We start from the raw sequence: 22,652 nt of genomic DNA, 5'->3' as shown, positions 1-22,652 counted from the left end.
AGAGACGCCTGAGAGGGGACATGATAGCAATTTACAAATACCTCAATGGTGATCTCAGCATAGAAAAAAAGCTATTCAGTTGCAAGGATTGTATGAGGACCCGAGGACATACAATGCAATTTAGAGGAGAAGCGTTTTAACCTCAGGCAACGCAGGGGGTTCTTTACTGTTAGGGCTACAAGATTGTGGAATTCTCTACCACAAGAGGTAGTTTCTGCGGGGAGTATGGCTACTTTCAAAAGACTCTTGGACATACATTTCCAGGATCAGAACATTAAGGGGTATGAGAGATTATTACGGCCACACACACCTACACAGGTTGAACTGGATGGACTATTGTCTTTATTCAACCTCATCTACTATGTAACTATGTAACCTCTTTGTAAAAGGTTACATGTGTGTAAGCCAGGTAGTATGTAATAACTGTACCTGTGGAAACAAATAAACTGAAGATACTGGCTTGTAGTTTTGTTTATAAATTTTGCTTGTGGGATTATGCAAGTCAGAACTTATCCAAGTAGAATCTTTTCTGGGATCCCACCAGCATTGATGGTTATTGAGCAGGTTCATCTGGTTATTTAAGCAGTGATTTGGTCCCCTGTGCTTATGTACAAATCGATCCCTTCCCTACATGCATTGATGGTATACCTTACTTCTATAAATCTGTTGATCTCTAATAGGTACATCAACTTTGGTACGACAGTGATGATATGTGGATCGAAATTTGTCCGGTCTCTGCAGAACCAGATGCATTTCGATCCATTTATGGCTGGCTTTAGAGAGGAGCATGTAGAAAACTGGAGCTGGAGCCAGAAGTAAGATATTTACCTTCATCTCTGCACCCCTAGACTAAACAAGCATTTAACTCCCGTTGCGAGGGTTGTCCCTGTCAGATTACTGGCGTTCAGCTGTTTGGCATTATGTGGGAATGAAGGTAGGGATGCTATAATTATTATAAATATATATATATATATATATATATATATATATATATATACGACAATGTAATATTTACAAAGCACAAGTTTTTTCCAAATATCCATTTCTGTTTTTGAGTGGAAAAAAAATAATTCTGTTTCCCATGATTCCCCGACATCCATATATCTTTCGTTACTTTCATTGCCCTGGAACTGAATTGCTTTTCAAGCTTTGAGAAAACAAAGGGCTGTTTGCTTCATTGGCTTAGCTTAGGGCTTTCCTTCTGTAAATAGTCTTCTATTTAGTGAATAAAATATGGTATTGCTTATTCTATTAAATTGAATAACATAACTGCCAACATAAAATCCGAAATAGACACAAAGGAGAAATCTTTAAAAGTGTGTGTGTGTGTGTGTGTGTGTGTGTATATATATATATATATATATATATATATATATATATATCTTTGTTTTTTGTGATCATTAGGTTGGTTCGTTACCAATTCTTGTGACTGAATTTCTCATATCATACTGACTAAGCCCTTATACAGTGCCTTGCGAAAGTATTCGGCCCCCTTGAACTTGGTGACCTTTTGCCACATTTCAGGCTTCAAACATAAAGATATAAAACCTGTATTTTTTTTGTGAAGAATCAACAACAAGTGAGACACAATCATGAAGTGGAACGAAATTTATTGGATATTTCAAACTTTGTTAACAAACAAAAAACTGAAAAATTGGGCATGCAAAATTATTCAGCCCCTTTACTTTCAGTGCAGCAAACTCTCTCCAGAAGTTCAGTGAGGATCTCTGAATGATCCAATGTTGACCTAAATGACTAATGATGATAAATAGAATCCACCTGTGTGTAATCAAGTCTCCGTATAAATGCACCTGCACTGTGATAGTCTCAGAGGTCTGTTTAAAGCGCAGAGAGCATCATGAAGAACAAGGAACACACCAGGCAGGTCCGAGATACTGTTGTGAAGAAGATTATAGCCGGATTTGGATACAAAAAGATTTCCCAAGCTTTAAACACACCAAGGAGCACCGTGCAAGCTATAATATTGAAATGGAAGGAGTATCAGACCACTGCAAATCTACGAAGACCTGGCCGTCCCTCTAAACTTTCAGCTCATACAAGGAGAAGACTGATCAGAGAGGCAGCCAAGAGGCCCATGATCACTCTGGATGAACTGCAGAGATCTACAGCTGAGGTGGGAGACTCTGTCCATAGGACAACAATCAGTCGTATACTGCACAAATCTGGCCTTTATGGAAGAGTGGCAAGAAGAAAGCCATTTCTTAAAGATATCCATAAAAGGTGTCGTTTAAAGTTTGCCACAAGCCACCTGGGAGACACACCAAACATGTGGAAGAAGGTGCTCTGGTCAGATGAAACCAAAATTGAACTGTTTGGCAACAATGCAAAACGTTATGTTTGGCGTAAAAGCAACACAGCTCATCACCCTGAACATACCATCCCCACTGTCAAACTTGGTGGTGGCAGCATCATGGTTTGGGCCTGCTTTTCTTCAGCAGGGACAGGGAAGATGGTTAAAATTGATGGGAAGATGGATGGAGCCAAATACAGGAACATTCTGGAAGAAAACCTGATGGAGTCTGCAAAAGACCTGAGACTGGGACAGAGATTTGTCTTCCAACAAGACAATGATCCAAAACATGGCCAAGTCAAAGTCCAGACCTGAATCCAATCGAGAATGTGTGGAAAGAACTGAAAACTGCTTTTCACACACGCTCTCCATCCAACCTCACTGAGCTCGAGCTGTTTTGCAAGGAGGAATGGGCAAAAATTTCAGTCTCTCGATGTGCAAAACTGATAGAGACATACCCCAAGCGACTTACAGCTGTAATCGCAGCAAAAGGTGGCGCTACAAAGTATTAACTTAAGGGGGCTGAATAATTTTGCACGCCCAATTTTTCATTTTTTTATTTGTTAAACTTTGAAATATCCAATAAATTTCGTTCCACTTCATGGTTGTGTCCCACTTGTTGTTGATTCTTCACAAAAAATGACAGTTTTATATCTTTATGTTTGAAGCCTGAAATGTGGCAAAAGGTCGCAAAGTTCAAGGGGGCCAAATACTTTCGCAAGGCACTGTATTTAAAGTGGTTGAGACTAGACAATAATGCATTCCCTATATTAAAAGTAAAAAATGTCCCAGTGTTTGTATGTCCCCCAAAATACTCTGCATCCTCACTTGATCCAGCACGGCCCATCCATAGCAACTCTCTCCTCTTTCCTTGCAGGCACAGGACAGAGGCAGCAGCAGGAGCCATTGGCTCCTCCAGCTGTCATTCAAATCTGGTGGGGGCACAGACAGGCTGTGTCTGTCTGTGGATGCATGCAGCCTGGCTCGGGAACAAGTCTGCATGTGTGCCCCCATAGCAAGTGGCTTCCTATGATGGAGTAGGAGCTGAGATCGCCATCAGGGGACCCCAGAAGAGGAGGTTCGGGGCCACTCTGTGCAGTACCATTTTACAGAGCAGGCAGATATGAGTCTGTCTGTTACTTTAGAAACCTTTACAGCACCTACTTGTATAACAATTGCAGCGATCAAAGGTTGAACTTTTTTTTTTTTTTTAAATTCTGTTTTATAGGTGGAGTATGTTTTTACAGACAAAACTGGGACTCTCACAGAAAACTCTATGGAATTTATTGAATGTTGCATCGATGGCTACAAATACAATGAATCTGCAGATGTAACAGATGGTCCTGTAGCAACCTTTGGAAAAGCTTCTCAGGTAATAACTGCGGTGCTGTTTCAGCTTTGATTGCTTAATTAGCATGTAACATAAAAAGTTTAATTTATTACATGAGTACATAGCATATGCGAGAGTGCCAGGATGCATCCTGTGTATCGTCTAGGTTCATTATGCAGCATGCTGTATGCTGTACTGCTTCCTGTAGCTGATATTGTGCTTTTTTTAGTACGCCATGTCACTTTTACAAGCTAGCTAGAGCAAAAGCTAGGTCTTCACTATGTACCATAGTTAGGCTCTGTATGATGCTCTAATATTCCATGGTGGACACTCGTCCTTGGAATCTTCTATCTGAGAAACATAAAGCTCACTGAAATTCAGGCAGGTTCTAATGTAGTTTTTTTTTTTTTTTTTCAAAACTATTTTACTAGTGATTGTCCTATATATGTATAACACATTCTGTTTAATGTTTAGGCTCCATTCACACCTGGGCGTTTTTGAGTGTTTTTCAGCTCCAAAAACGCTCAAAAAAAATGTTCCAAAACGCCCAACAAGTAAAACCCCATTCATTTAAATGGCCCCTGTTCACATCTGAGCGTTTTGCAAAACGCCTGTAGCTGAAAAAAGTACATGAGCTTCTTTTTGGGCTGATTACCAGCGTTTTTGATAGATGTCAATGCCTGCCTCCAAAAACGCCTGAAAATCGCGGTAAAAATCGCAGTAAAAACGCTACGCTCAAGTGTGAATACAGCCTTAAAGTTTTAAAGTTTAAAGCAGCCTTAAAGTTTAAAGTCTGCATTAGCTGTCAGTCCATCCCGCTTTTATGTAATAATAGTGCCCAAAGCAGTAGGTTTAGAACAAAAGTGTAAGTAAATGGCAAGGTGCTTGCTTTTTTTCAAGCATACAAGTTGTAAGGATAATATTTGCAGTATGGATTTGTAGAGTTACATATGTGCTTGATAAATAAAGCAATTTTTATTTTGGATACAAAGGCAAAAAGTTAATTTGTATGTATTTGTTTTTTGCTAGATCATTAGATGTGACTGATATGATCCTTTAGAATAGTTGTTTATTGCAGTGTGTAGTCGCAACAAAGGGTGCAAATAAAGCTTGCTTTATCTTGTAGTTTTGCCAGTAGTGTCAGTTTCCTCTTCTTTTCTAGGATAGAGAGGAGCTGTTCCTGCGTGCTCTGTGCCTCTGCCACACTGTGCAGATTAAAGATGAATCTCAGACAGATGGGCCGTTTTCCAGATCTGAAAATAAATGTGCTTACGTCTCCTCTTCTCCTGATGAAATTGCACTTGTGGCTGGGGCCAAAAAGTGAGTGCCAAATATTGAAATAAATATTGTAAAAAATGATATGCTATTTATATTAAATACATATTGTATACAATATTCAATTTTATTTTCAGTCTCCGCTTATCTAAATGGTTTATATCATGTGAGCAGGTTCCAGTTATGCTGCAAGTCTATGATCCTTTAATGGCATTTCCACATTGTCTTTCTTTATACCGGCACTAAATGCTGCCTGTTACCGCTGCAATAATCACATCAGTGCCTAAGAAACTAAGCTCTTCTTGGTACTATGATGACATTAGCACAGTTTCCATCTACTCTGCCTCATAGAACATAATTACTCACTGGCCAATCACTGCTTAATTTCTGCTGCATTTGAGTTTTGTGGCGACAGCCGAATTATATTTAACATTTTACAGACCTTTCCAGAATTTAAGTGTGTGTGTGTGCGTGTGTTTTTGTTTACATGATTTATGCACTAGTATGCTTAGTCATTTTTTCTTTTTTTTTCCAACTAATAAAGTATATGCAAATTCCAACAATGAACTTTCAAAGAGCAGGAAAATGAACCTGCCAGAAACGTTGTGAGTTTATAAATTCCTGTTTGTTCTGCAGTGTTATATAAAGTGGTGTTATCAGCCCTGCCTAATTTACCCATGTGAACTACAAAAACACCCTCACCTATATTATGGAGATGAGGAGGTGTTCTAACATCCTTCCTATCCTAGTGTGACAACAGTCTTCTTTCACTGATACCGTGCAGCAGGTTAGTGTTGTCACCCTAGAACAGGAAATGGGTTCCTGCTAGGATCACCAAGTGAAAATGAAGGCAGAAACTGCTTGGGTTAAAAAGTAGTGCAGCCACCACATGTAAGCTGTAGTATATTGCAGAAATGGAAAGAAATAGCTGGGCCACTGCACATGTCACTCGTCCCAAGGGGTTAGCAGGTAAAAACAGTGTCTGCTCGATTCATCAAAGCCATAAGGTCATCATACAACCCCCATATTTTTCTCAGTACAGGTTTGCTCCCACCCAATGCTGTTCTCCGCTTATGATGACAGTGGTGCATGCCTGGAACTTTAAATGAGAAAATATGTGAGTCAGCGCTGCCGTATGTGTCACAATTTCTTCCACTGTGTATACCAAAATGTAAATAAATATTCAAAACAAAAATATACCGGTATATTAAACTGCGTGTACCACTATATCAATAAATATTCAAAACATTTTTCAAAAATATACCAAGTGATATTATAAATATAAAGTGCTAAGTGCCTTATCGCGCCGACATAAACGTGAATAATCAATAAATAAATAAATGAATATATATCACTATTCATAAAGTAAATGTCCTTCAATTAATTGTGCACAGTTCATAGGGTGACTTTGTAAAAAGTGCTTCAGTGCTCAGTATCATTCAAAGTGCTGGTGCTCCCCCTGAGTTTCCCCACTCACCGGAAACACTGTGTATGTAAGCCTTATACACAGGTGTGATGCTCTTTAGACTCCAACAGTGAAGATCCAACGCTGTTCATATGTCTCTTTAGGGTTGCTGGAAAAGTATTGCTGGCTGTGTCCCCTCATGATGAAAAGAAAACAATGCCCGCCATGGTGAAGTACGTTATACCAGTTTATTAGCCAAGTAAAAGGTTACACTTACAAACAGGGTTAAAACAAAGGCTGTCGGGTCTAGTGAATGCTGCTATTTGAGCTATTGACAACGCCCAGTAGGAGGGCGAAACGCCTCATCTAGCACGGCAGAGAGCGCGTGACGTCATATCCGGCTACTTCCGGTCGGGGGAACGCACGCTGCGGGAGCAGCATCCACCAGACCCGACCGCCTTTGTTTTAACCCTGTTTGTAAGTGTGACATTTTACTTGGCTAATAAACTGGTATAACGTACTTCACCATGGCGGGCATTGTTTTCTTTTCATCATGAGGGGACACAGCCAGCAATACTTTTCCAGCAACCCTAAAGAGACATATGAACAGCGTTGGATCTTCACTGTTGGAGTCTAAAGAGCATCACACCTGTGTATAAGGCTTACATACACAGTGTTCTGGTGAGTGGGGAAACTCAGGGGGAGCACCAGCACTTGGAGTGATACTGAGCACTGAAGCACTTTTTACAAAGTCACCCTATGAACTGTGCACAATTAATTGAAGGACATTTACTTTATGAATAGTGATCTATATTTATTTATTGATTGAATATTCACGTTTATGTCGGCACGATTAGCACTTTATATTTATAATATCACTTGGTATATTTTTGAAAAAATGTTTTGAATATTTATTTATATATTGGTACACGCAGTTTAATATATATTTTTCATTAGAATATTTTTTAAAATTTTGGTATACACAGTGGTAGAAATTGTGACACACACGGCATCGCTGACTCACATATTTTCTAATTTAAAGGCACATACAGCTTTTTAGTCAGCAGCAGCCATCCTTTATTTATTTCAGATCCATTAGCGCTATGACCTGTTTCTTTTCAATGCCTGGAACTTTGCTCCTTCATCTGTAGGATTGACACACTCAACTGTTCCAAATGGTTTTAAAATATGATCGAGAACAGGCTCCCTAATCTTTTACCCTAGAACCGCCTTTTTCAACCAGGGTGCCTTCTACACTCTTCAGGGGTGCCTTGGCAAAATGCCCAAAAATTGTCAACAAACCAGAGGGTGGATCAATGCTGCCTTTTGTGTTACACAAAGCCACAGTGTTTTAATGTGTAGCATAACAAGTTTGGGAATTGTGTTGGACAGCTGCTAGTGTCCCAACAACTAATGATGGAATAGGTTGATCAGAAGAACGCCAGGCACCTGACAACAACCTTGTTTGCCCCTTACCTGCCCCTCTCTGTCATCAGTGTGGTCACGTTAGCTGATTGTGGTAGAGAAACTGGGGCAGAAAAGAAAAGCTGGAATGCTAGTCAGTACCAGTGTTCAAAGGTACATTGCATTTTTAAGAATATATCATCTCTAATGAAGGATGTCCCACATGTGTGCATGCTGCTGCAATTTGTAAAACTATCAATTTAGGTTTTTACATTTTAGAACGGTGTGCCTGGAGATTGTGCAAAATTTTAAAGGGTGCCTTGACAGAAAAAAGGTTGAGAAACACTGCATTAGAATGTGAAGCCCAAATGCATGCCTATTGTCAGGCAATTTGTGTTGACTTTAAGGGGTATATTAATTGAGCAGTGAATGCATAGTGAATTTACATTTGTTACAAACAGCTAGCATAACTGAGGGGCTGCTTGCTATGGAATATTGGCCTATTCAAAATATTGCTGCTTCTGTTGGACATGCGTCTGCTTTCAGATTGTTTCCCTTGTATGTGTAGATTTCTTACACCTCAAATTATTTCTTTTCTTGTACTGTGTTCGATTTTCTTTAGCAAATCTTATAGGTGAGACTAACGTTTTCACAGCATGTGTCAGTGCAACCAGAAGGTGTTATAAACACAAACTTCCTTTCAGTGTCTCCATTAGATGTGTCAGCAGCATCTGCTTGCACACTTCAGTTCCCCCCTTATTCTTCCCACCGCTCTTTCCTGTGGTTCACATAAGGAGACAAGTCTGACGTCTCCCTCCTGCTGTTTGCAGTTTAGACATTTTAATGTCGCACTTCCCTCTACTGGTGACTAATCAGCACTTCACAATCCTATAACTGACAGCCTGTGAATTTTCTGCCCTTTTATACTAGTGCTAATGACAAAAGGTTAAAAATACTTTTAACACACATTGACTTTTAGAAAATAATGCAGCCAATTTTTGGATGTTTTAACTCCCATTTTGGCATTAAATTATTGTTTTTGAGGGATCCCCTTGTAGACCCGTACTTGTAATGGGCATTTAAAACTTTTGTATCACTGTAAAGTTGTGTTTAGTTTTCTTTTGCTTCTTTCTAGAGAGACCTAAGGATTGGCAGAAACATTTCAGAAGTGTGGGGTGAAGATACTTAAAGTGGTGTAAAGGCAGGAGGTTTTTTGGATCTCGATCCAGCAATGTTGCATAAGAGACTCGGCTGTCCAGGACTCACTCCTCATTGGCTCCTGCTGCTGTCAATCAAAGTCAGTGAGCCAATGAGGAGAGAAAGGAGGTGGGGCTGGGCCCGGCTCTGCGTCTGAATGGACACAGGTAGCTGCGGCGCAGTTCGGGTGCCCCCATAGCAAATTGCTTGTTGTGGGGGCACTCGGCAGGAGGGGAGAGGGGCAAGGAGCATCGACATTGACCTGAGAAGAGGAGGATCAGGGCTGCTCTGTTCAAAACCACTGCATAGAACAGGTAAGTATAACAGGTTTGTTATTTAAAAAAAAAAAAAAAAAAAAGACTTTAGTAGCATTTCAAGCTAGGGCTATTAAGAGATGCAAGAAGACAGCAGATCCCTGCCCACCAGTGTCTATCTATAAGTGAAACTACTTTAAAAATGGGGATAGCCTGTAATGTTGCTTTGGTCACTGGATCCTGCATGAGTGTTCACCTCGACACTTTGTGCAATGAGTGTAGTTAGCCATAAGGACGCTATACAGGTCCATGGCTGTGGTCCATACCTATGAATCCCAGACTCTAAAGAGTATAAAGGGTATGGCCACCATGATGAGTGAAACCTGGACCCAATATAGAGACCAGCAATGTGGACAGGTAAAACCAGGTCACATGCTAATGTCATAGTAATGCCTATCTGCATAGTCCCATTTATCCACCTTATCCGTGATTTCTACTCTTGCATTTCTATGCATTAGGAGACTAATATTTCCAGTTTGTTGCACTGCCATTTGGTCTATCCTCCACCCCCAGAGTATTCACAAAGGTTAATGCCCTTCTTCTTGCCCTTCTAAAAACTCAGGGTATCCAGGTCACAGGTTATCTAGATGACTTTTTCTTCTCAAGGACTCCTCTCCCTTTCTGCTATCTGCCAATGTCAACAGGACAATTCAGATGCTTCAGGTTTAGGCTTCAGGCTCTCAGTTGGTTGATCAATGGTCAAAAATCTGCTCTCCAACTTTCTTTTCATTTGGAATATCTGATTCTGATCCTAAACACATCCTAAGCAGAAGTCTTTCTTTCAGAGAAGAAACTGCTCTCTCTCAGAACTGAAGTTTGGGACTTGAGATCAAAGAGTCCGCATCCATGTGAGATTCTCTTAGAGTTCCTTAGTAGCCTTTTTCGAGGCTGTTCAGTTTCATTCAAGACCTCTTCAACACAACATCTTGCTGGCATGGAACAATCAGGCTCCTTCTCTCAATCAGCTCATACTCCTGTCCTGTCAAACAAAGCATCCCCTAGATTGGTTGATCTGCAACCCAGTGCAGCCCATTCTTAACAATGGATAAATTGTTCCTACCATATCGCTGGAAATTGGTACCAACAAATACCAGTCCTTCAAGTTGAGGAGGGGAGGAGTGTTTCAGTCCTTCACAGTTCAGGAAACAAGATCATTTTTGGAAGCTAAGCTCCCATCAACATCCTAGAGCTCAGAGTGATAAAAATGTCTCTGCGCTATTGGACCCCCTCTTCTACAGGAGGTGTGGGGGGGGGGGGCACTAGAAGTCATTTGAAGGAAGCAAGCCAGATCATCTCATGAGCAGAGACTCGCTGTGTAGCATTCTCTGCTGTCCATATCCCAGGAGTGGGCAACTAGGTGGATTGTCTCAGCCGTAACTACCTTGACATATTTTAACCTCATTTGTCACAGATGGATGACTCCGGATATGAATAGCTTGGCCTCCAGATTCAACAAGTTACCTCTGTTTGTGGCAAGGACCGAGAATCCTCTAGCACTGGCATTATATGCCCTGAACTCCTTTGCTCAGGCTAATCAATGCCTTGCCTCCAGTGCGAATTCTCCCTCGCTTGCTCCACAAAATAGAGCAAGAGAAGAAACTAGTGATTCTCACTGCACCAAATTAACCTAGAAGAACCTTGTACACAGACCTACTCGGACTACTAGAAGACTAGCCCTGATCTCTTCTCAACAGGCTGGACCTATTGTGGTCTATTCCATCCTGCTTATCAGTGACTTACTTTAATTTCATGGCTGTTGAAATCCAGCTCTTCTCAGAGTTGTCTCTTCTAAGGAGCCATTCCTATTCTTTACAAAGGCGAGGTAGTTTTAATGCCCAAGATCATTTTTTCTTCCTAAAGTGGTATAATTCTCCCACCGAAATGAAGAAATAGTCCTGACATCATTATGTCTGCTCTAAAGCGCTCAAATAAATTTGCTCTTCACTTCCTGTAGCAACACCTTTTATCAAGAAGACCCTTCCTATTCATCATACCCTCAGGACCTCACAGGGCACATTCTGCCTGCAGGTCCCTCATCGCTAGATGGATAACATAACTCCTCACCAGAGCTTACACTCTAGACAAAGTTCCTCTTGCTCTTTTACATGGTCACTGCATCAGTTTCCTTAACACTGCGGTAGCAGGCCTCTGTTGCCTAACTTTGTGTGAGGCCGCTACTGTGTCATCTGTTCATACCTTTCCAGAGTTCTACAAAGTGGATGTTCAATCTTCTGTGGATGCAGCTTTCAGGGAGCACTCTATAGTTGGATTGGTTGACTCTCGCTGTTGGGCATTTTGGCACAGTTCTGTTTGCATAGTTGTTGCCCACCCTTCTCATGAATTGCTTGGGGATGTCCCAGGGTCTATGAAAGCGTAGCCTGTGTCCTGTACTGTACGATTAAGATAAGAGGAATTTTGACTTGCCTGTAAATTCCATATTTTGGAGTACAGTACAGGACACGGGCCACCCTCCCTTCTATTCCTGGTGTAGTCTGCATTGCCTGCTACAAAACTGAGGATTATAAAGTGGGGTAGGGTTGTAGGGAAGATGCCCTGGGGGGCAAGTCCTCAAAAGCTTGTTAATGTCCAGTGACCTGAAAGTACTTACCAGGGTCTATGAATACTCAGCCTGTGTCCTGTACTGTGCTCCATGATATGGAATTTACAGGGAGTCAATATTCCCCCTTTTTTTTTCTTTTTGGCTAGGCTCACAGTGGCATTCTCTGCAAGTAATATGTGGGAGATCCCTTTTCAGAGTGTGGTGGTAGAACAGGGTTTTTTTATGTGTGTGGGAGGCAATAATGCCGCCTTCTGTTTTTTGTTTTCGTATTGCTTTTTTTTTACAATTTTGCATGAAACGAACACCATGCAACCACAAGCCAAACGCCCATTGACTTCAGTGGGAGAGTGACAGGTGGTGCCGTTTGTCAACTTGACAAGATGAGTTAAATTTGCCACGACACGTCAACTCGACAAGATGAGTTAAATTTGCCACGACATGTGCGATCCCTATTAGCTGCTTTGCTAGGATTTCGGTGAGCGGTAAAAATTCAGCCAAACCACCAATTTTTACTGCCTATCTAAAGGTCTGCAGTGTGCAGTGGGACTCTTAGTTTTCTAATGATTTTATGTACTTCCTAGCCTGCGTTATTGTGTAATGGAATCTTTACAGATACAGATTATGCTTGATGTCAGTAGTTGCATTGGCTTTTTCAACTTTTATTTTATAGGTATGGATTTACATTCATGGGGACTGAAAATGAATTCATGAAAGTAATAAACAAAAATAATGAAATGGAGCTGTAAGTATACATTGTTCCTTTACTTGTTCAGCTTCATGTAGAATCTTTAATACAACATTTCTGTTTTAAAGCAGGCCTCGCAGTACATTTTTTTTCCACCCATTGGCCAAGTTATTTATTTGAACAAACTTGTTACGGTACCAAAAAGTAAAGATTAAATCTCACTGTAGTAGAAGAGGTAATAAATGTACCTCTCCATCAGACTGTGTCCCTACCTTCCCACCTTTTTTTTCTAGCACTTCAGCCTCCATCACTCTCTTTGACATTCAACAGTTACAGGATAAAAGCCTGAGTCTATTGTCATGCCATGCAATTCTTTTCTTCAACCGCTATCTCGTGAGTCCTGTGGGGGTGAGAGGAGGGAATCCTGGCTTGGCACTGGGCACAGACACTTGATATTTCCAGAAGTGGTGAATGCTGAAAATGCTGCAGCACTGGAAAAGAGGAAAGGTAAACGCAGGCCTCTTCTTTTTCAGGAAGATTTCATTTCAATTTTTGGTAACCTGACAAGGTTGCTTTAAATTTACTCTGATGTGTAAAAAAAAAAAAAAAGTCTCTCTGTTCAAAAGTTAAAATTCTTACCAGTCTGAGGTAGTAGCTCAGATCTTTGCTGTCTTTGTGCTACTTCAATGTTGGATGCCTGTAGTCCCTGCTGCATAGTGTGGTTCCATCTACTGGCCATTACAACACTGAAATGGAGGCTGATGGTTCTTCAGCTGCTGTATCGCTTCAAGAGCGCACAGTTTAGAGTCCTCTCCCATTGGACTGATCAGTATTATATCATACCAGGGTAACTGTTTGTTTTTGTTTTTTTGTAAAAGTCACTTTAAAGGAGTTGTAAAGGCAGAAGATTTTTTATCATTCTATGCATTAAGATAAAAAGCCTTCTGTGTGTAGCAGCCTCCCCAGCACCCCTTAATACTTGCCTGAGCCCCCTCTATATCCAGCGATGTTCAGGCTTACCTGTAGGTGCAATTAATATCTCCTAAACCTGCATGGTTTAGGAGATATTCAACCTGCATGCACCCGCTGACGTCTGCGGCGCATGTGCTCTAAAGGTCCGGCGAACCTTCAGAGCTCCTTGCCGGATCTTGCCGGAAAGTGAAACTCCCGCGCGCATGCGTGGGAGTGACGTCATCGCAGCTCCGGCTACTCACAGCGCCGGAGCCACCGAACCAGGAAGAGACGCCGAGGGAGCATGTCGGCTCCCTCAGCGTTGTCCAGACGACTGCGCCGGGGCTTCGTTCTAAGGTAAGAACGAAGCAACCATGATTCTGGTTGAAGAGTCCCCGGCCTTTAAGGACCCAGCTGACAGGAAGACGGAGGCTGTGGTCCGCAATATGTACACCCTAGTTGGTTCAGGACTGAGGCTGATATTCACCATTGCCCTGGTGTCGCAAAGAGAAATTCAATTTTTGACTTACCGTAAAATCCATTTCTCTGATGTTCATTGACGGACACAGCATCCACCCCTCTGTGGAGTTGTAATTCTTCTGTCACTGCTTGTAACAAAACAGAGTACCTATAGCAGGGAGAGGGGAGTATACACCCAGGGACTGCCCATAGGTGTAGCCAGACTTTTTTTCTGCCTAGTGTCCTACTCCTGTAGGGGGCAGTATAACCCAATGGTTAAGAAGATCAGGAGCTGTGTCCGTCAAGAAACATCGGAGAAATTAATTTCACAGTAAGTCAAAAATCCCATTTTTTTTTTTACCTGCCAAAAATGTGCATTTATTTTATATTTTTTCTAAAAAGTGAACTTATAAAAAAAGAATATAGATAGATAGATAGATAGATAGATAGATAGATAGATAGATAGATAGATAGATAGATAGATAGATATGTATATATATGGCTGATCTTCAAAGAGGTCATAAAAGAGAATAAGAATGCAAACATTAGTATTCTGTTTTAAGTTAGCATGTAGTTCCCATTAAGGCTAGATACATATGCGGGTTGGGGAACACATGCGATTGGATCCGCATGCAAGCAAATTGTGCTGCTGTTCTGCAGATGTGCAGGGCTGCCATTAATTCCTAATCACCACACATCAGAAAATACGCCACATTTTTGGGTGCATGAAATTGCGCAGTTCCGAAGCACTCTGCATTTCTGTGTTTCCTGTAGGTACAGAAGCCCATGAATTAAATTAATAGGCTGCTGTGCCGGTGCAAGCACTAGCCGCAGGACCCACTTTAAACTATAAACAGAATAGCCTATTTTGTTTATAGTTGGTGCTTATTCATACTTTTGTACATTGATAGCCTAAGACATTAAGTGGCGAATCTGACTCTGGCCAAGCATTATTTGAAGCTGTCATGATGTTGACATGCAAGCTGGTAGCTTTGCATGTTCGTACTTTAGAAAAGAGAAAACCGGTATCCCTGGACCTCAAGCAGAATCATAGTGGTTGGTTCAGAAAACAAAAAGGTCAAAGGCTGATTGGTCTTCTGATAAAAATCAGCAAATTCTTCCTGTGGGCACACACAGACATAAATGTCACCTACTATGGCAAAAAGTTGGTTGATGCTTATATCTAAGGGTACTATTTGTTTTATTCATCATTGATCATATATTGCATGCTTTTATTTTTAGCTACCAGCTTCTGCATGTGCTGAACTTTGATCCAGTCAGACGGCGAATGAGTGTTCTTGTAAAAGCAAACACAGGTACAGTTTTATATATTGCTATTATTAAAAATGTGTGTAAATCTATTTATTATAATGCCGAAGTCAGCTGTCACAATGTTTCACAGATGGTTTATGGATGGGAAAGGTAATTGGGAAGAATATAGTTGGCTTCCAAATATTTTTAGAACACACACTGCACTTTAGACCCCATGCACACTGGCCATTTAGCCCCTGGTCATGGGACTCTAGTATTTAACTCCAGATGGAGGCTACAAGTGCACCATCAAGCCCCACTGCCAGCAACCTAGTGGTTGACAGCGTCTGCGACTGAATGGGGCTGGATGGGGAACCTAGCAGTAAAAACATTTAGGGCAGTGTATGTAGAGGCAAATGCCAGGAATGCAAGCAGTCTGTGCACTGGACATTTGTTCCTGGGCGCACACAGCCCTAAACTAGGTGCACTGTCCAGCTGCAGAAGCTATCAACTTCCCATTGATTGTGACAGGCTGCATGCAGTAGGGCTAGATGGGCTTTCTGGCTGAAGCCCAGTAAGCCCAATAAACGAAGGCTAACTTCCCTGGCGCGATTTCAGCCCCACTCTCCTGCAGGGATGAGCAATAAAATAATACATCTAAAGGGTTTCCAGTGCAGAATTACCTAACTGCAGGCTGTCTGTCTCTCTTCAGGATTCAGTTTTGATTAGCTGTACAGCTATGAGCTATAGCAGTTCTTAGAATTGAACTGTAAAACTGATTCTTTTAGAATGGCAAGCTGCATAGAATGGATGATCCAGAAACCGAACAGGCAGATCATTACTAGTTATTGGTGATGGGAAATCTGCTTGCTGGCACACTGCCGGAGCTGCCACAAGGTTTTAAGCTAATACTTGTGATAAGCTGTACAAGTACTAAATAGACTTTTTTTTTTTCCTGACATAAAATACAGTAGCAAGAATTTCCAACATACATCATATGCACGGTGATTTGTAAAGACTGCCTGTGTCTACCCAGAATGGCTCTACTCTGCCATAGAAGTCATATGCTGCCTGAAGTTCCCACACTAAAACAACTGTTGCTATTAACACTGATCTTAAAAATACTGCAGACTGAGTAGTCAGGCTATCAGGTTTGAACAATGCGATCATTCTTTTCATTTCTACATTGCTACTAAAAAAAATGTCCTCATTGTATGACTTGCTCTGCAATAAAATGACGTATGGTAGGCCTGGAGATGGTTTTTCGAAATAGGCAAGCATTAGATCTGTCTATGACTTGAGCTGGCCATAGATGAAAATAGATACAATCTATCAATCGACTTCAGTACAAGTAGCCTGTTTGTTCTTTTTACGATCTGTGTCCTAGCTAGCTATAGCCACCAGCAGTGATCATTGTATTCTGATAGTGGGGAAACCTCCTGCCGACAGAATACAATAGCGCAGCGGGAAGGATTCCTCCATCAACACAACTGCGGTTGAAGGAAAGAAAATTGCATGATGTACGGCAGCTTTGGATAAATGCTAGAGATCATCCCTGTCTCTGTACCTCCCCCAACAATCAGTCATTGAGCTGTGTTACTATCCATGATACCCTAAGAGTCTAAACCACTTGCCATCATCTTCTTAAAGAAAACCTGTAGTAGAATATGCAGGCTGCCATTGCTGATCTCCCCTTCTGAAATTATCAATTGCCTGGCTGTCATTGAGATTTATTGGCTTCAGTGCTTTCCGAGCTATTGACATGGAATAAGTGTGTAGATCAGGAGTTCTGACTTTATATTATGAGTCAGTGACACACAAAGTATTGAAGCCACAGGCAGCTAGGCAAGTAGCATTTATAGAAGATAAGCAGTGGCGACCGCCATGTTTCTTTTACTGTTTTCCTTGAAAGTGTTTAAACCCAGAACAGTAAAATCAGTCTGTATATGCAGTAAAGCATGCTTGTTATACTAACTGTCGCCACTAAATCAGTGTCGTATAAAAATAAATGAATAATCAAGGTCAAAAACAGATAATAATATAAATACAAATCTAATGTAAATAGGTGTAAAATATTCAAAGACAGGAAAGTGTCTGGTGCTTGTGGAGTGTGAAACACACTAAGCGATAATCAATAGTGATAAATCCTTAAAAATTTGAAAACAATAAATAACGTGACTATAAACGTACATATCCAAAAGGGTGAATAAATATAAGGTGGCCCCAATAAACTATTCAATAAATCAATGAATAAATATGTAAAGTGGCAGCGTGCATAAATATAATAAATGACAGTGTGCAACAAATATATGGTGACTAGGTATTAGCAACAGTCCATATATAGCATGCAACACAGCCCGTGGATCCTCAGGTGGTGATGGTAGTGGTAACTCTGTGGTGGGTATAGTGGTGGAGTGCTCGTGATCTCTAGGGTAAGTAGCACACTCTCCAGAAATACCCACTCCACACAGGGGTATAGAGTGGGTATATGTATATGGGTGAATCCCTCTCGTGGGTCCTGGTTTTCCTCTGGGGGTCTTGGTGTATGGACCTGGCACTCTTGAGTGGGTGTCCTGGGGGGGCCCCTCAAATGTTCCTAGGGAAATGGATGGGGATGTTCCCTGGGGTCTTTTAGTCCCGGGTACCTGGATCCTCCTAGAGATCATTGTCTAGGTCCTCTTTAAGTTCCTCAGAGAGTTGGGGTAATTATTACACTCGTGGGGAATGAGAAAAGGGCAGCAATCGTGATACCGTAAGGTCAGATTTCATTGTAAAAATAAGACAGGTACTCCCAGTTTCATAGGTATAAAAACGCAATGGATACACAGCTGAAACGCAATGCATTCCTCCTAGAGCCAGAACCTTAAATGTGATGGTGCCGTACGCGTTTCGTCATAGACGTCCCCACCAGAGGGATTCACCCATATACTCCTGTGTGGGGTGGGTATTTCTGGTGAGTGTGCTACTTACCCCAGGGATCACGAGCACCCCACCACTATACCCACCACAGAGTTACCACTACCATTACCACCTGAGGATCCATGGGCTGTGTTACATGCTATGAACTGTTGCTAATACCTAGTCACCATATATTTGTTATATATGAGGGGGAGATAGTTGGAAACGGCGCTACCTTTGGTGTGTATGGTAAACCAGACCATATATAAAATTATGTGCAAACTGAAAGTGCTAGTGCAAAGATAAATATGTGCAGAAGTGATTCTCATGCAAAAAATATATATAAACTCTAAAAACTGGCCGGATATTAAAATACAAACGTGCTAGTGCTAGATAAAACGTGCTACACGTTTGTATCTTCCAAAAGGCAGCGCCGTTTCCAACTATCTCCCCCTCATATATTACATTTGACCCTAACCTTTAGGGGTTGGTTGGTGGCTGCAACCTAAGTATTTTAAGTCTCTGAGTTTTTATCCATAGCGCTGGTTTTCTCCCCTTTTGACCATATATTTGTTGCACACTGTCATTTATTATATTTATGCACGCTGACACTTTACATATTTATTCATGGATTATTCACCCTTTTGGATATGTACGTTTATGGTCAAGTTATTTATTATTTTTTATCATATTTTTAAGGATTTATCACTTTTGATTATCGCTTAGTGTGTTTCACAATCCACAAGCACCAGACCCTTTCCTGTCTTTGAATATTTTACACCTAATTACATTGGATTTGTATTCATATTATCAGTTTTTTACCTTGATTATTCATTTATTTTTATACAACACTGATTTAGTGGTCACCTAGGCAGCGCCATACCCCTTCTTTTCTCTTCAACTGCTAAGTTATTTTTTTTTTTTTCTCTTGGGAGGGTGCATGTGATCAGCATATGGCCAATCAGCACTGTCCAGACAGAGGATTAGGTATCTGCAGCCTCATAGGACAATCAGAGGAGAATGAAAACTCCTTCTACAAGCTTTAATCAGACACTGATAGAAGTCACAAGACTGCTATATACTGCTGATGAGAAAAGGGATTTAGCAGTTTATATTTACTAAAATAATGGCATTTTCATCTTCTGTGTACTGCGGGAGACCAGATTTGGTGAATGCAGGGTCCTGGGTTTAGTAACACTTTAGGACATGTAGTCAAGCAGTATTTAATACACTTGTTTTCAACAGAATAGAGAGGCTTGCTATCGCTGATGGACTGAGGCAGGAAATAACAGCAGTTCTCAAGATATGTTTGCTATTCTGTGCAGACCAATGATAGTACAGCTGGTAAAAAGCTCTACTCTCTGAATAATTCCAGAACAAAATCCTAAAAAGATTGCTACCTTTTAAGAGTCTAAACTCTATAGTCCAAAGTTGTTTCCTGAAATGGGAAATATTTAGTCATAGTAAATTGTGTGTGCTTGTGAGATAAATATTATTTTATTTGTTATTTTTAGATTGATAATTGTACACTCTCTTCGGATTTTGTGAACTCTGTTTACTTTTTTTTTTGCGGTGTATATTTAGGTGATTTAATGACACTGTCCCAATCAGGAATTCTACCTATAAATCTTTTAATCCACATAATGCCAGACACTCCTCAGGTGTGATTTTTACAGAAATCACCCCACCCCCCCATCCATGTTTTTGTCATGTTAAAGGCTATATTTACATGGGAGTCCGCTAATACATTCCGAGTTACTGTAACATATTGTAATTTTTTTTTTCTTTTTCCTTCTGTTTCAGGACAGATTTTCCTTTTCTGCAAAGGAGCCGACTCTTCTGTTTTTAACAGAGTGGCGCGGGAGGATGTTGGGCGGGTTAAGGTACACGTGGAGCAGAATGCTCTGGTAGGTCCAGCACTTGTTCTGTACATGCCTAAACTGGAGTGTGTGATTATTGTTCAAGCACATCACAGGTGTGTAATACAACATTCCAGTTCCATGACTACTGCTTACAGATAAACCCCCCTTCCTGGGTGATTCCAAACACACATCTCCCACAGCTTATGAATATTAAAGCAGAGCTACACCGCATTTGAGTACCACAAACCAAAAACGCTATTTAATTCATTTTTAATATTCAAAGCAAACTCACCCGTCCATCCATGTTTCCATGCTTTATTTTGCTGAGAAAAAACACCCCCAGCATTTTTGGTAATGGTCATTTTGAGTAAGGGCAGATGATTTATGTAGCGTTTACCTTCTGGAATCCATCTACCCTTAGCTCAGGCACTCAGCCAGGAGGAACTAGAAAAGAGAAGCTACTGCTCCTACGCTTGAGAAGTTGCTGTGCGGTTGATTTGAAAACGTATGTCTCCACTAATTCAGCCGCCACATCGGCTGTGCTGCCACTCCCAACAGGTCAGGGAAAACCCAACTGAAACTCTAAAACGAATAAAAAAACAGAGGGCTCACCAGCCTAGCGCATTATCTTTGCGACAATTTGTTGTTAAATCGGTGTACACATTGTACTCACAAATGAGATGAAATATCAAACGAGGTATATGTAAGAAGTCCACCAGATTCTCCACTCAGCATGGACTACTGACTAGTGAGTTGCGGAATAAGATGTCCAAATAAAGCTTACATGTTTCGAGGGATGTCCCCTCTTCAGCGCTTCTTCAGCGGATTTGGAGTGCAGGTAGCTGGTCATTATTTAATCAAAAACGGTGTGACCTCTAGTAGAAACCCCTCCCGTAATGGGCAGGCTGATATGGAATCAAGTCATATGGGTAGGTACATAGATAGAAAATAGAATATATATATATATATATATATATATATATATATATATATATATATATATATATATATATACATATATATATATATATATATATATTTATTTATTGATTGATAGATTTTTTATATATATATATATATATATATATATATATATATATGTTGATTAGATAGGATAGATAGATTTTATATATAAATGCACTAGGCCTTACATCACACAAAAGGACTATATACACGTGACACAAGAAAAATGTGACCATGTCTCTTTACTGGAGAAGTTATATCTTACCAAAGACAAATATCCCACTCTTCCCCATCACGCCTTATTCATGTCATCAGTTTTCAGCAGCACCTATATTTGTGAGCAACCGTGTTCAAGGAAGAAGCACATGAAGGCAAAAATTAGAACCAAAATAAGAGCACCTTGAAAATTGCTATTCCATCCATCAAACCAGATATTGATGTGTTAGTTTATCAAAAACAGTTTCACGTATCGCACCAATTTCATGTTTCACTCTTTTACGTTTTTATATAAAAAATATTACAAAAAAATAGTTTTATTACTACATTATACAGTATATATTATATGTGATCTGCCCAACATTTTCAAACTGTCAGTTGTCCTTATTGTTAGTGTATTATATGTGTGGCCCAAGACCATTTCTCTTCTTCCAAAGAGGCCAAGCAAGGTCAAAAGCTTGGACACCCCACCACTATACAGCACAAATACAAAGGAGGGAAAGACAATAACTACAGGAAGCGTGCAGTAACTTTTGGGATAAAATGCTTGTTGTGGATAGATGATGAAGAGTCTGTGCACAGAACACAACAGGGTTCATACGGTCCTGGAAATCCTGGAAAAGTTTTGGATTTTTTAGATGACATTTTCCAGGCCTGGAAAGGTCATGGAAAATTAGGAAACACACTAGGTTTTGGAAAAGTCATGGAATTAAATTACTGTGGAGCGTCGGGGAGCGGATGCTTAATTATTTTATGATAATTATATTGCCACATACTGTATTTACATTTCACTGTATTAGCGTCCCTCCGGGTCCGCGGCATGTGCATGCTGTCATTGGCCAGCAGCAGCCGAAGAGATGACCCAATCAGGCAGCGGGGAGGGCCGGCCGCGGTTTGCCTGGAGACACTGTGATTGGCTAGCAGCAGCAGTAACAGCCGGGAGATTATCAACCAATGAGGCAGCGGAAGCGTCACTGGAGGGCGGGCCGGCCGCATGAACGTGATGATGACGCGGAAGGTAGCGGTAACCGTTTCGTGTCTGCTGCTGGCCAGTGACTGACAGTAAGGGCAAACTGTGGACCCGGAAGGACACCTATCTGTACCAGTGCTATACGCTGAATGTAAAAATGCCCTGCCCCCCCAGTGTTCTTTAGCCCTCCCCCCAGTGCTCTTTGTCCCCCCCCAGTGCTCTTAGTCCCAGTCCCCCCCCCTGTGCTCTTAGTCCCAGTCCCCCCCTGTGCTCTTAGTCCCCCCCTGTGCTCTTAGTCCCCCCCCCCCCTGTGCTCTTAGTCCCCCCCCCCCCTGTGCTCTTAGTCCCCCCCCTGTGCTCTTAGTCCCCACCCTGTGCTCTTAGTCCCCCCCTGTGCTCTTAGTCCCCCCCCTGTGCTTTTAGTCCCCTCCTGTGCTCTTAAGCCCCCCCCCCGTGCTCTTCATCTCTTCCCCCCCCCCCATGCTTTCTGGCTCCCTCAGTGCTCTCCAGCTCCCTGGCTCCCCCCTCAGTGATTTCCAGTTCCCCCCAGACAGTGCTCTCCAGTCCCCCCTCTCCCCCTGTGCTCTCCATCCCCCTGGTT

General features: G+C 41.3%; 1 protein-coding gene across 6 annotated transcripts in view; it reads left to right on the top strand.

Annotated features, from left to right (window-relative positions):
• Positions 1–22,652, top strand: part of ATP11C (ATPase phospholipid transporting 11C (ATP11C blood group)) — a 280,200-nt gene that overhangs the window by 176,225 nt on the left and 81,323 nt on the right. For all 6 annotated transcript variants that reach the window (XM_082262976.1, XM_082262974.1, XM_082262973.1 and 3 more), the window contains exons 13-17: positions 3,540–3,683; positions 4,804–4,961; positions 12,467–12,538; positions 15,134–15,207; positions 19,844–19,947. In XM_082262976.1, the coding sequence (XP_082119102.1) occupies positions 3,540–3,683; positions 4,804–4,961; positions 12,467–12,538; positions 15,134–15,207; positions 19,844–19,947 (552 nt within the window). The remainder of the gene's footprint in view (positions 1–3,539; positions 3,684–4,803; positions 4,962–12,466; positions 12,539–15,133; positions 15,208–19,843; positions 19,948–22,652) is intronic.

Source organism: Pelophylax lessonae, assembly GCF_965119305.1.
Source record: "Pelophylax lessonae genome assembly, chromosome: 7".
In the NCBI taxonomy this organism is placed as follows: Eukaryota; Metazoa; Chordata; class Amphibia; order Anura; family Ranidae; genus Pelophylax; species Pelophylax lessonae.
This window is presented reverse-complemented; position numbering and strand designations above follow the sequence as displayed.